This window comes from Oncorhynchus kisutch, linkage group LG14 (assembly GCF_002021735.2).
Source record: "Oncorhynchus kisutch isolate 150728-3 linkage group LG14, Okis_V2, whole genome shotgun sequence".
In the NCBI taxonomy this organism is placed as follows: domain Eukaryota; kingdom Metazoa; phylum Chordata; class Actinopteri; order Salmoniformes; family Salmonidae; genus Oncorhynchus; species Oncorhynchus kisutch.
In genome coordinates, this window is record NC_034187.2 from 64,433,244 (window position 1) to 64,446,652 (window position 13,409).

General features: G+C 42.8%; 1 protein-coding gene across 1 annotated transcript; it reads left to right on the forward strand.

The window, feature by feature from the left end:
- Nucleotides 1-617: 617 nt before the first annotated feature.
- LOC109903104 (glycoprotein endo-alpha-1,2-mannosidase-like protein) lies at nt 618-13,404 on the forward strand. The gene is made up of 4 exons (XM_020499730.2): nt 618-1,973; nt 2,181-2,290; nt 5,463-5,539; nt 9,451-13,404. The coding sequence occupies exons 1-4, from the start codon at nt 1,466-1,468 to the stop codon at nt 10,085-10,087; spliced, it is 1,332 nt and encodes a 443-aa protein (XP_020355319.1). The 5' UTR covers nt 618-1,465; the 3' UTR covers nt 10,088-13,404.
- Nucleotides 13,405-13,409: the final 5 nt, after the last annotated feature.

Here is a 13,409-nt window from a genome sequence, read left to right on the forward strand (position 1 = left end):
CCACGGATGCTTCGTGGAATTGGAAATATCCCGTGTGAAATGCAATAATGATCAAGGCGAAGTATTTCAAAGATTTACGATTCTGAGTTGTTTGCTTCTATCGATATTGGTATGGAACAAAATAAATCATAAAAGTGCTCAAGGTGCCACACAAGAGCCCTGAGGCCCTGAGGCCTCTGTTATTTTATCTTTGTCATTGCTTTCACTCTCCACTACCATAGACTGACAAACTGTGTTCCACAGCCTATAGGCCTTTTTCATATAGCCAAAATCATACAAGTTTAATCTCTTTTGTGCAATAAATAGACGTCAATGTGTCCATATTGTAACATAAAGCCAACATAGCCTATAGTGTGAACAGCCAAATGATCCGCGAGAGAACGGATTTTCAAATAGGAGGATAGCAAGAGAATGCAACGTATCCTACTTCTTTCTACCCATAGATACTGAGTTAAAGTAACCATATATAGAGCAAACAAAGGCAAAAGCAATAATAGGCTACCCATTTGTTCCACGCGCGTTCTATTTTCCTCTCAGAACAGTGCGCGGGGTTAATCCATTGACAATAAAACCAGGGTTAAGCCCACCCACCCTGCTCACCCCCGCAGCCTGGTGCTCAGCCACCCCTCCCCCTCTTCCTCCTGCTGAGTTTCGTGAGAAAACGATCCATTTAAAAACCGTCTGCCTAAAACCGAACGTCGACCAAGTCTACGGTTCTGGAGATGTGATGGATTCTAACGGGTTGTTCGCGGAAAAGCAGGTTTAAATGCATAATCAAGGGAGACAAGAGACGGGATAAACAAGGGGTAGCGTTAGCAGGCGGGCGAGAGCAATTGCAGAAGACAAAGGTAACTGTGCTACGAACTATGTGATGAATTAACAGTCGAGAAGAACAGTTGGGAGTGTGCAGGAGGCAGAGTTTGAAAAAAGCTCCAGAGATTGTCTTTTGAAATATGAACAGAGCGACATGCTTTTTTTGTCTCCATCTCTTGAGCTCTCGGTGGTCGGGAAGCATAACAACCCTAACATGACGATGCCCTGAAATGGTAATGACAGTCAGTCATTATGAGAAGCTAAACTGTAACCGTTAGAGACATATCTGCTCTTCATGGATATACAGGGAGAAAGGAGAGATTCGGTTAAAAACACATTATCAGGAAAAATGATGGTTTGAGAGGCTATAGCTTAGATGTTTGAAGGGACATGTATTCGATTCTTTGCGTTCAAGTCGAAAATCGAACTCAAGCCACGAACGCTGGCACTCTGAAATCTATAACGAAACGCACAAGCCACTGAAGAGATTGAGTGGCTTTTCCCACATTTTTTTCTTGCTAAGTGTGTATACTTGAAGACTATAGGCTAGATGTTGATGAAAGAGACTGACATAGATCTACTTATGATATAGTTTCAACGAAAGCACATAGCGGTCTATAGGCTACTTTCAGCACCTCGGACAGCGACCAAAATGACACGGCTGCGCAAGAAAGCTTTCATTGCACTTTTCTTATTCACTCTCTTCATTTTCGGGACCATGATGGGCCTCAGAACACTGAAACCCAGCGATGGCTTCTCAGACCTTGCCCCGGGGATGGGAGAGTTTGTGAGGGAAAGAGGAGGCGACCATCGACGGCCAGTCTCAAACGACATGGTAGTTTCCCCTGGTCAGTCCCATCTAGCCAGCGACACCAAGGTCGTCTTCACAAAATCCGACCGTGACTACAGTATATTCTACGACGTACAAATATTCTATTACCTGTGGTATGGCACCCCACAGATGGACGGTAAATATATTCACTGGGACCATGTTCTAGTGCCGCACTGGGACCCTAAGATCGCCCCCAGCCACGCCAAAGGAAGACATACTCCTCCAGAGGACATTGCGTCGAGTTTCTTCCCGGAGCTAGGACCATACAGTTCTAGAGACCCCTCCGTGCTGGAGTCACATATGTCGCAAATTGAAGCGGCTGCAGCAGGTGAGGGATTTTGGCACCACTAACCCCCCAAACTTAAATATTACCACCAAAAGGTGTCCTGAACATGATACTGTACCTCTCAAATATTGAAGTATTAAAGTAGCTTCACTTAAACTCCTCCATTCATCTGCACAAATTTTATGAAGGGTTGTTCTATCCTTATGTCAATATTTATACCAGAGACATCACTAACTGTTTCCGCCTCAGGTGTACTGGTTCTGTCCTGGTATCCACCTGGCATTGCAGACAACCATGGTGAGCCATGTGAAGACCTGGTGCCTGCTGTCATGGACGCTGCCCACAGACACAGCATCAAGGTAACTGGTGAGAGAACTGGTATGTTTTTACAATTTCTGGTGCTTTACTGAATTCATAAATGTCTGGCTGCATGGTTGGGGTCGATTCCATTCCAATTCAGTCAGTTGGAATTTCAGTTGACTTCCGGATTGGACTGAATTGAAATGGAATTCACCCCAACCCTGGCTGGCTGGCTGGCAGTGAGGATTGGTTGGTAGGTGCTTCCAGGTTTATGTTGTTCACTCAGATTGTGTAACAGTCTGTCACAAGAGACTATGTTAACTCCGACCTTTGTTGTAGTAGTCTAAGTGAGTATCAGTCATGGCCTTTGAGCCTAGATAAAAACATATAAATATTCCTGTTACCAAAACTAAGTGAGCAGCCACAGTGTACGTCATGACTTCACTGTGTTCACTCGAAGACAGACTTTCATTTTTAGAGGGTGAAGTGTGGGATTTTGGAATGTATTTTCTATGTATAAAACCATCTGTTGTAGCCCACTTTCTTCCTCCATCTTGTATATTATTGATGTAGACAGAGAAAAGAGAGCTTCCCATGTCTGGAATACACTGCCATCAGACACACATAACTGCACCACATATCACACTTTCACAAAATGCTTGAAGACATGGCTAAAGGTCAATCAGATTTGTGAACATGGTCCCTAGCTGTGTGTTGCCACTCCATGTTGTCTGTTGTTTGTGAGGTGTGGAAACACTTTGTTGCTTTTATGAATTTTGTCTTGCTGCTTTTTGTTTTATGCTGCTCTGTCTGTATGCTACATCTTGCTTGTCCTATGTTGCTCTGTCTGTCTGTATGCTATGTCTTGCTTGTTCTATGTTGCTATTGTCTATATTGTAATTGTTTTTAATAACCTGCCCAGGGACTGCGGTTGAAAATTAGCCGGTTGGCTAAAACCGGCACTTTTACTGAAATGTTGATTAATGTGCACTACTGTCCCTGTAAAAATAAAAATAAACTCAAAACTCAAACTCAACTCAAAACACATTTCTTCAACAACCTCACAAGTCTTTGGGTGCTTCACAAGGTCCTCTGAAGGCAGACAAAAAAAATAATCCGGATTTTTAAACCGAGTGAAGACAGTTTCCATTTGACTTGGAAGAGTGATTCAGGGGACGTTGTTCAAGCCCCTCTTATACTGCTTGACTTTCAGTCTATTGAAGCCAGTATAGATGTGCTGTACATTCATGCACGCACCCACACAAGGACACACTCACACCAACAGCATTGGCATAACTGGGGCTGACCATGCAGCCTGAGGCCTGTGTGCATGGCACGAGAGGGTCTTGCGTGGGCATTCACTCACTCACTCACTCACTCACTCACTCACTCACTCACTCACTCACTCACTCACTCACTCACACACACACACACACAGTTTATACAACTGAGGAAAGAGCCTCGTTGAACAGCACATCAGCTCACCTTGCCACTCTGCCTCTGATTTCAAAACCAGCCACGACACAAACTGACAGCCCAGCTTGGTCGCTGCTATATCAAACACAGTGTTGCCATGGAAACTGTTTATGAAGACCTTGCAGCCTCTTAAAAGAAAGAGAGCCAGAGAGAGGGAGTGGGTGTTCTTTCCTTTCTATCTAGCCCGCCATGCTCTGTCATTCATGGCTCGACTGTTCTATCAACAGTTGACGGTGAGGTGAAGTAGACCTTTTGCTATACAGCAGCTGAGGTAAACATCCTAGTTGTCAGGCAGTTTAAGACTGGTCCCATATATGTTTGTGCTGTCTCAACAATGACAGTAGGTGTTGGCTATACAGCACAAAGAGATCTGGGATCAGGCTCGTCTTATCCTGGGGTGAGAGAGGGCAGCTGCTACAGTCGTATTCATGTAATCTGTGTCACAGCAATCACAGCCATCTAAATGCTGAGAGACTCCCTGTTGATCCTTCAAGGTGTGGTGTGTGAAATCTGGATCAGATCCAGGTCTCCCTTAAAAAAATGTTTTTAAACCTCAAGCGATTTCATCCTGGTTTGATGTTTGATGTATAGACCTTATATGTATGCCATATGCTGTATGCTGTAAGGCCCCGGTATGGTTCATTGAAGGGTTGGCAGGTATTATCTCTCAGTTGCAGCAAAGACACAGAGTCACAGAGAGAAAAAGGCCTTAGGTAATACTTTAAAGTAGAGAGTATTATTGCCTTAAAGTAGAGAGCAGTATCCTGATTATTATCTCCAGCAGATAAAGTTCACTGCCGCGACACTGGAAGGAATACAACTCCAAAATCCCTTCTCTTTTCTTAAAAGAGGATGGAGGATCACTTGAGATCAAAGAGAGGGTGAGGTCCTGAGTTCGGATAATGGATATGATCGCTGGGAGCTAGGAGTGTCTGCTTCAGTGGTCCGCTCTTCCTCATCCTCCTCCTCTTCCTCGCTGCATTCTCTCAGTTTTCAAGAAACTAAAACTCAGTCCACATCCTGCTCCTCTCTCTCAAGTCAGCTTCTGGGACACGCTCTCTCGCTCGCACGCATGTGCACGCACACGCATCATTCTGTTTGATTGCTGATGTTACCTGGAACAATCCCTATGGAGCCCCAGAGTCAGAGAAGGAAGATTTATTTAAAGATGATCCACCAGCTAAGTGATCTCTGATTGGCTGACACATTGGCCTCTGACACACACTGTTCGCCTGGTCCCCAAAATAACTGTCATTCTGGATGGACACTGGGATGCATGAAATTTGAGTACCCACATATTGATTCTCTGAGCCTCAGGAAAAGGTTATCTATTTAAGGATTGATTAGCTAGTTGGAGGATACATGACGAAGCACATTGGTTTTAACAATAATGAAGCATTTCTGAAATCCATTTCCATTGCCCTCTAAGAGTTGCTGAATATTTCCGTCTATCATGTACTTTAGGATTATTTTACTATGCCAGTGATTTGAACAGTCAAACTCACAGATGGTGCTCACCACTCACCACACCTTACCAATTGAATTCTGAAGGCATTGCCATACTGCTTTTTAATACCACAATCAAATGGCAATGTGCTGATATACTACTGAATATTACTTCTTCCTTTACAGAACCGTGTTTACATTCAAGTGGTATAATAATGCTTCAAAGACCTTGAAAATGTCTATTGCAGAGAGTATTGTCCTCTTTATTAAGGGTTTATAATGATCCATATCCCTACTCTGTTCACACAGGTGGCGTTCCACATCCAGCCGTACAAGGGTCGGACCGACCTCAGCATGCATGATAACATCAAATACATAATTGACAAGTAGGTTGATCTTCCACTGTCCTATACATCCACATCTCCTCTTTTTCTCTTTCTCGCTCTCTAGATCATTGACAAGTAGATTGGCCTTCGACTGTTCTGTACATCTGCGTCCTCTAGCCAGCCACTCCACTTCTCATATAATCTCCTTTCCTTTCCTTTCTCCACTTCTATCTCCACTCTCACTTCCCCCTATCGGTCTCTCTCTCCCCCCACTTCTCTCTCGCTGTCTCTCGCTCTCCCCACCTCTCTTCCTTTCACTCTCTCTGCCTCTCTTTCTCAACATCACACTCATAAAGATGAAGATTTTCTTATCACTTTCTTTAAGCCAAAGGTCAGAGCTCTGCTTTCCATATTAATGTCCAGTGTCATTGGAGGTCTGGGGATCTGGAGAAATCTGAGTCCTCTTCAGGTCTGAAGGAGGTAGAGAGAATGAAACTGCAAGTAGCATTTGTCCTGATTGGATTACTTTCACTTTCATTATTAGAGTATTCATCTGAGGGCTTCAGACAATTGATAGTGCCACCTGTGGAAAAATGTATGAAAAGAGTTTGGCTATGGAACAGACCAGCAGTAGCCTGCAGGCCCCACATCTCTTTGCGCCGTCTTGCCAACTCCAATGGTCATTGTCATGCCAAACATATTCATAACAACAACTATAGTAGAGGACAAACGTAGAGGGCAGAAAACGAATATGTGATTGTTTATCTAATGAGGCATGATAGTTATCCACCTAAACATTGTCCAAACATTGAGACACCCTCTGAGGTTGGGCGGTAGGGTTGGTGTATCGTTGTCAAGCTTACTGAACAGTGATGATTGTGATTGAGGACAAGCCTAGTATACCTTGTTTCCAGGGCGAGATGTTTCTGCCAACTTCTGCACAATCAACTGTGCTATCCATCTGCCTGAAAAGAAACCACAGAGAGAATGAGAAGGGAGGGGGGAGGGGATGCATTTCTATCATCTGATCTCTCCATCTACAATGTTCACACACTCCAAACTTGCTCTTGACAGTAATAGCACTATTCCACATAATAGCATTTTCTGTAGACATCTGACACTTCACCCAATTGAGAACGCTTCTGTTGGCAGAACCTGCTGCTTTGTAACAAGTGTATATATCCTATTGTTCAAAAGTTTGGGGTCACTTAGAAATGTCCTTGTTTTTGAAATAAAAACACATTTTTTGTCAATTATAATAACATTAAATTGATCAGAAATACAGTGTAGACATTGTTAATGTTGATATTTAATGGAATATCTACAGTTGAAGTCGGAAGTCTACATACAGATTAGCCAAATACATTAAAACTCAGTTTTTCACAATTCCTGACATTTAATCCTAGTAAAAATTCACTGTCTTAGGTCAGTGAATTTTTTTTAATTTTAAGAATGTGAAATGTCAGATTAATAGTAGAGAGAATGATTTATTTCAGCTTTCATTTCTTTCATCACATTCCCAGTGGGTCAGAAGTTTACATACACTCAATTAGTATTTGGTAGCATTGCCTTTAAATTGTTTAACTTGGATCAAACGTTTCAGGTAGCCTTCCACAAGCTTCCCACAATAAGTTTGGTGAATTTTGTCCCATTTTTCCTGACAGAGCTGGTGTAACTGAGTCAGGTTTGTAGGCCTCCTTGCTCGCGCGTGCTTTTTTAGTTCTGCCCACAAAATTTCTATGTGATTGAGTTTAGGGCTTTGTGATGGCCACTCCAATACCTTGACTTTGTTGTTCTTAAGCCATTTTGCCACAATTTTGGAAGTATGCTTGGGGTCATTGTCCATTTGGAAGACCCATTTGCGACAAAGCTTTAACTTCCTGACTGATGTCATGAGATGTTGCTTCAATATATCCACATAATTATCCTGCCTCATGATGCCATCTATTTTGTGAAGTGCACCAGTCCCTCCTGCAGCAAAGCACCCCCACAATATGATGATGCCACCCCATGCTTCACGGTTGGGATGCTGTTCTTCAGCTTGCAAGCCTCTCCCTTTTTCCTCCAAACATAACCATGGTCATTATGGCCAAACAGTTCTATTTTTATTTCATCAGACCAGAGGACATTTCTCCAAAAAGTAAGATCTTTGTCCCCATGTGCAGTTTCAAACCGTAGTCTGGCTTTTTATGGCGGGTTTGGAGCAGTGGCTTCTTCCTTGCTGAGCGGCCTTTTAGGTTATGTCAATATAGGACTCGTTTTACTGTGGATATAGATACTTTTGTAACTGTTTCCTCCAGCATCTTCACACGGTCCTTTGCTGTTGTTCTGGGATTGAATTGCACTTTTCCCACCAAAGTACATTCATCTCTAGGAGACAGAACACGTCTCCTTCCTGAGGGGTATGACAGCTGCGTGGTCCCACGGTGTTTATACTTGCGTACTATTATTTGTACAGATGAACGTGGTACCTTCAGGCGTTTGGAAATTGCTCCAAAGGATGTACCAGACCATTTTTTTCTGGGGTCTTGTCTGATTTCTTTTGATTTTCCCATGATGTCAAGCGAAGAGCCATTGAGTTTGAAGGTAGGAATTGAAATACATCCACAGGTACACCTCCAATTGACTCAAATGATGTCAATTAGCCTATCAGAAGCCTCTAAAGCTGTTTAAAGGCACAGTCAACTTAGTGTATGTAAACTTCTGACCCACTGGAATTGTGATACAGTGAATGATAAGTGAAATAATCTTTCTGTAAACAATTGTTGGAAAAATGACTTGTGTCATGCACAAAGAAGATGTCCTAACCAACTTGCCAAAACTATAGTTTGTTAACAAGAAATGCAAAACACCAGTCTCAACGTCAACAGTAAAGAGGCGACTCCGGGATGCTGGCCTTCTAGGCAGAGCTGCAGAAAAAGCCATATCTAAGACTGGCCAATAAAAAGAAAAGATTAACATTGGCAAAAGAACACAGACACTGGACAAAGGAACTCTGCCTAGAAGCCCAGCATCCTGGAGTCACCTCTTCACTGTTGACATTGAGACTGGTGTTTTGCAGGTACTATTTAATGTAGCTGCCAGTTGAGAACTTGTGAGGCGTCTGTTTCTCAAACTAGACACGCTAATGTACTTGTCCTCTTGCTCAGTTATGCACCGGGGCCTCTTTCTATCTTCTCTTTCTATTTATATTCTGGTTAGAGCCAGTTTGCGCTGTTCTGTGAAGGGATTAGTACTCAGCGTTGTACGAGATCTTCAGTTTCTTGGCAATTTCTCGCATGGAATAGCCTTCATTTCTCAGAACAAGAATAGACTGACGGGTTTCAGAAGAAAGTTTTTGTTTCTGGCCTTTTCGTGCCTGTAATCGAACCCACAAATGCTGATGCTCCAGATAATCAACTAGTCTTAAGAAGGCCACTTTTATTGCTTCTTTAATCAGCCCAACAGTTTTCAGCTGTGCTAAAATAGTTGCAAACAGGGTTTCTAATGATCAATTAGCCTTTAAAATTATAAACTGGATTAGCTAACACAACGTGCCATTGGAACACAAGAGTGATGGTTGCTGATAATGGGCCTCTGTGCACCTATTTAGATATTCCACAAAAAATCAGCCGTTTCCAGCTACAATAGTCATTTACAACATTAACAATGTCTACACTGTATTTCTGATCAATTTCATGTTATTTTAATGGACAAAAAATTTGTTTTTCTTTCAAAAACAAGGACATTTCTAAGTGATCCCAAACTTATGAACTGTAGTGTGTGTGTAATATATACATATATATATTTAAATTAAATAATCTGATTGTGGTGGGTGCTACACATTGGAGGATTGGCTGTCTATCTAAGTTTATCTTCTTGCATGTTCACTTCTCTATAAAAAAGAAGTGTGATTTGCATGTATACTGCAATTCAGATTCTAGCTGCATATGTCAACATGAACTAAACTAAACTAAATATTTACCTCATAGTTACGGGAACCACGGCGCCTTCTACCGCTTCAGGTCGACTACAGGGCGGATCCTTCCTCTGTTCTATGTCTACGACTCCTACCTGACCTCGCCTGAAGCCTGGGCCGACCTGCTCCACCCCGCCGGCGCCCACACCCTCCGTGGCACACCCTACGATGGTGTCTTCCTCGCCCTGGTCGTAGAGGAACGCCACAAACACGAAATCCTGGCCGGTGGCTTCGACGGCATGTATACGTACTTCGCCTCCAACGGCTTCTCCTTCGGCTCCTCTCACCAGAACTGGAAGGCAGTTAAGGCCTTCTGTGATGGTAACAACCTGCTGTTTGTGCCCAGCGCCGGGCCAGGATACGTCGACACTGCAGTGAGGCCATGGAACAACCACAATACGAGGAACAGGGTCAACGGACGCTATTACGAGACTAGCCTGCAGGCGGCGTTGTCTGTGCGGCCGGAGATTGTGACCATCACGTCATTCAACGAGTGGCACGAGGGGACACAGATTGAGAAGGCGGTGCCTAGGAAGACGGTGTCGCGGCTGTATCTCGACTACCAGCCCCACCGGTCAGATCTGTACCTGGAACTCACCAGGAAGTGGGCCGAACACTTCAACAAGGAGAAAGACAAGTGGCTCATGTAGTGGACAAGACTCCTGACTGGACTGGGTTCGATGGGAATAATGCCTTTTGGGTGTGACTGGAGCAAGTAAAAATGAGGTTTTCACACTACTGAGCTGAGCCAGACCGAACCAAACCAAGCTGCATTGAACGGGCCTGGTTAGTGGTTACACGTCCTCTATAGTTGCTGGAACCATGTTGAAAAGAAAAATGTGGAAAGAAAAATAGCACAGCCAGCACAGTTTGATTTGGGTCAGCATGATAGTTTGAAAAGGGTAGGAGTGGCCTCACTGCTGGGTATTCTGGGTCGATAGGAACTCCTCTATGGATTTATTTAGACAGTGAAGCTAAAACTTGCAAATTTGGCCATATTCTCCAGCATTTTGGATTTGAGATAAAATATTTCATATTAGGCGATAATACAGAATGTCACCTTTTAGTTGAGGGTATTTTCATACATGTTTTACTGTTTAGAAATGAAATACCTTAATGTATCTAGTCAACCCGTTTGAATACCTTATTTTTTATTTGGACAAATTCACTTATAGCGTATTAAAGTAGTCAAAAGTGTAGCATTTGGTCCCATATTCCTAGCACACAATGACTACATCAAGCTTATGACTCTACAAACTTGTTGGATGTATTTGCAGTTTGCGTTGGTTGTTTATCGGATGATGTTTTTCCCAATAGGAACTAAATGGTCATTATAAAATGGGTGGTTTGAGCCCTGAATGCTGATTGGTAGACAGCTGTGGTTTATCAGATTGTATACCACGTGTATGACAAAACATTTATTTTTACTGCTCTAATTAAGTTGGTAACCAGTTTATAATAGCAATAAAGTATCTTGGGGTTTGTGGTATATGGCCAATATACCACGGCTGAGGGTTGTATCCAGACACTCTGTGTTGCGTCGTTCATAAGAACAGCCCTTAGCTGTGGTATATTGACCATATACCACACCCCCTCGTGCCTTATTGCTTAAATAATGTACTGGAGTCACTTTTATTGCTTCATTGTCCAAATAAATACAAAGGGGAGTGTATGCCTTTGACTGGAACAAATGGGTCTGAGACTGCTCACACCATTGACATAAGCCAGGTGGAATTGTTGCAATCAGAGGGCAAGATGGTGGTTCCACTATATTGCTTACACCCATACAATCCTATTACACTTATCCAATCCTCTCAGATCTTCCAAAGAGAGGGCTAATGGTTGATTTGGGATTCAGGGTTACACTCATGATTTAACCTCTCTGTGTTCATCAACTCTTCTGTTCTCTCAAATGAACATTCCAGAGGACTTTTCATCACGATACCTGGTTTCTTTTTGAACAACAAAGTTTAATCGGTTGGTTACCTCGACTTATGTAGGTGGCAAGAAACTGTCTGTTTTGAGTGACTTAAGTCTATTCCTTTCAAATGTGTTATGTGATGATGATTGCCACAGTAATGATAGAGCCATTGGGATCATGTAGTGTGGGTGAATTCTGTTGTGATGATAGAGCCATTGGGGTTGTGTAATGTGGGTGAATTCTGTTGTGATGATAGAGCCATTGGGGTTGTGTAATGTGGGTGAATTCTGTTGTGATGATAGCGCCATTGGGGTTGTGTAGTGTGGGTGAATTATGTTGTGATGATAGAGCCATTGGGGTTGTGTAGTGTGGGTGAATTCTGTTGTGATGATAGAGCCATTGGGGTTGTGTAGTGTGGGTGAATTCTGTTGTGATGTTAGAGCCATTGGGGTTGTGTAAGTGTGGGTGAATTCTGTTGTGATGATAGAGCCATTGGGGTTGTGTAGTGTGGGTGAGCTTTGAGACTTTCTGACTTATTCTTTCCTGTATTACTTTGAAATGGTGAAAAATAAATGTATTGTCTGTTTCCTATCTGAGAATACTGTGTTTGAAATAGGGTGGGTTCGACTAAGCCAAATCAGCAACGGTCAGATCCACCATTTGGGAAGGAGCCTGTTCTGTATTACACTCTTCTATCATTGTCAAGCCAAACTGTAATAGCTACTTCATCAATTAGAAACCATGGGGTCATATTAATGTCTGGAATGGATATTATTATGAGCCATCCTACCCTCAGCAGCCTGCCTCCACTGTTCGCTACACTGGCTGTCCTGCTCCACACACACAGTACCCAAGCACATCACCCGTTAACACCAACTACCCAACCAGGCTTTGGCGTTGTGCGGTTATATAAATGTCAGGCTTCACAGCCCCGTGCGATGGCAGGCCCCAACGCTCCTCATCATTACTGATCTCTCTAGGGCCAGGTGACAGATCAGATGATGTGTTCGTACCATTATAGCTCATTGGTTCAGATGATGTGTTCATACCATTATAGCTCAATGGGTCAGATGATGTGTTCATACCATTATAGCTCAATGGGTCAGATGATGTGTTCATACCATTATAGCTCAATGGTTCAGATGATGTGTTCATACCATTATAGCTCAATGGTTCAGATGATGTGTTCATACCATTATAGCTCAATGGGTCAGATGATGTGTTCATACCATTATAGCTCAATGGGTCAGATGATGTGTTCATACCATTATAGCTCAATGGTTCAGATGATGTGTTCATACCATTATAGCTCAATGGGTCAGATGATGTGTTCATACCATTATAGCTCAATGGTTCAGATGATGTGTTCATACCATTATAGCTCAATGGTTCGTACCTCAGAATGTCACCCGTCGAAGGGCAGTGAACTGTGAGAGACAGAGAATACAGAGATAGAACGATGAAAATAGAATTTGACTGACAAGACAGTGGGAGGGCATGAATAAAGAAATCATTGACTTTCTTTGAGTCCAGTATCATCTGTGCCTGAACTCCAAACTGATATTCTTCATTCCACAATGATGAAATGGACCATATCAGTTTGGATTCTAGGTTAGCTTCATCCATAGAGAGCTTGTTCATCCTTGATCAAACTGCATGCGTCCACTAGGCTAGCTAAGCAGAAGCATGAGAGGAAAAAGCGCCTACTGAAAAATTGTAACAGCTTTAGAATATTGAGGCCATTTGAAAACATTGTTCAACCTAATGGCCAGTGACAGAAAGTCACAACAGAAAAAAGAACAGCACAACAGAGAGAGAAAGGAAACGCATCTAAAGGCAGCAGGGTTGTCCAGGGCAACATCGTCAAGGGAATTCTGCCACTCAAGAGTTCCAAACCAAAGCACTTAAAAACAGGAAGCCAATTAAGCTAGTTCAATAATGCAGAACAAGATTCAAAGAGGCAAAATCAAAGGGATTTTTTGTTCTGAAAAGAAATCATATAAACTCTTCAGAGCTCCACAGGGAGCCCAATGCAGTCACCTCAGCTAACC

What these genes read in the sequence shown, in the direction of transcription:
- LOC109903104 (XM_020499730.2), top strand. Translation starts at nt 1,466, where the DNA reads ATGACACGGCTGCGCAAGAAAGCTTTCATTGCACTTTTCTTATTCACT. An exon ending in AATTGAAGCGGCTGCAGCAG is followed by an intron (nt 1,974 to 2,180) that starts GTGAGGGATTTT and finishes TTTCCGCCTCAG; the next exon opens with GTGTACTGGTTCTGTCCTGG. An exon ending in CCCACAGACACAGCATCAAG is followed by an intron (nt 2,291 to 5,462) that starts GTAACTGGTGAG and finishes CTGTTCACACAG; the next exon opens with GTGGCGTTCCACATCCAGCC.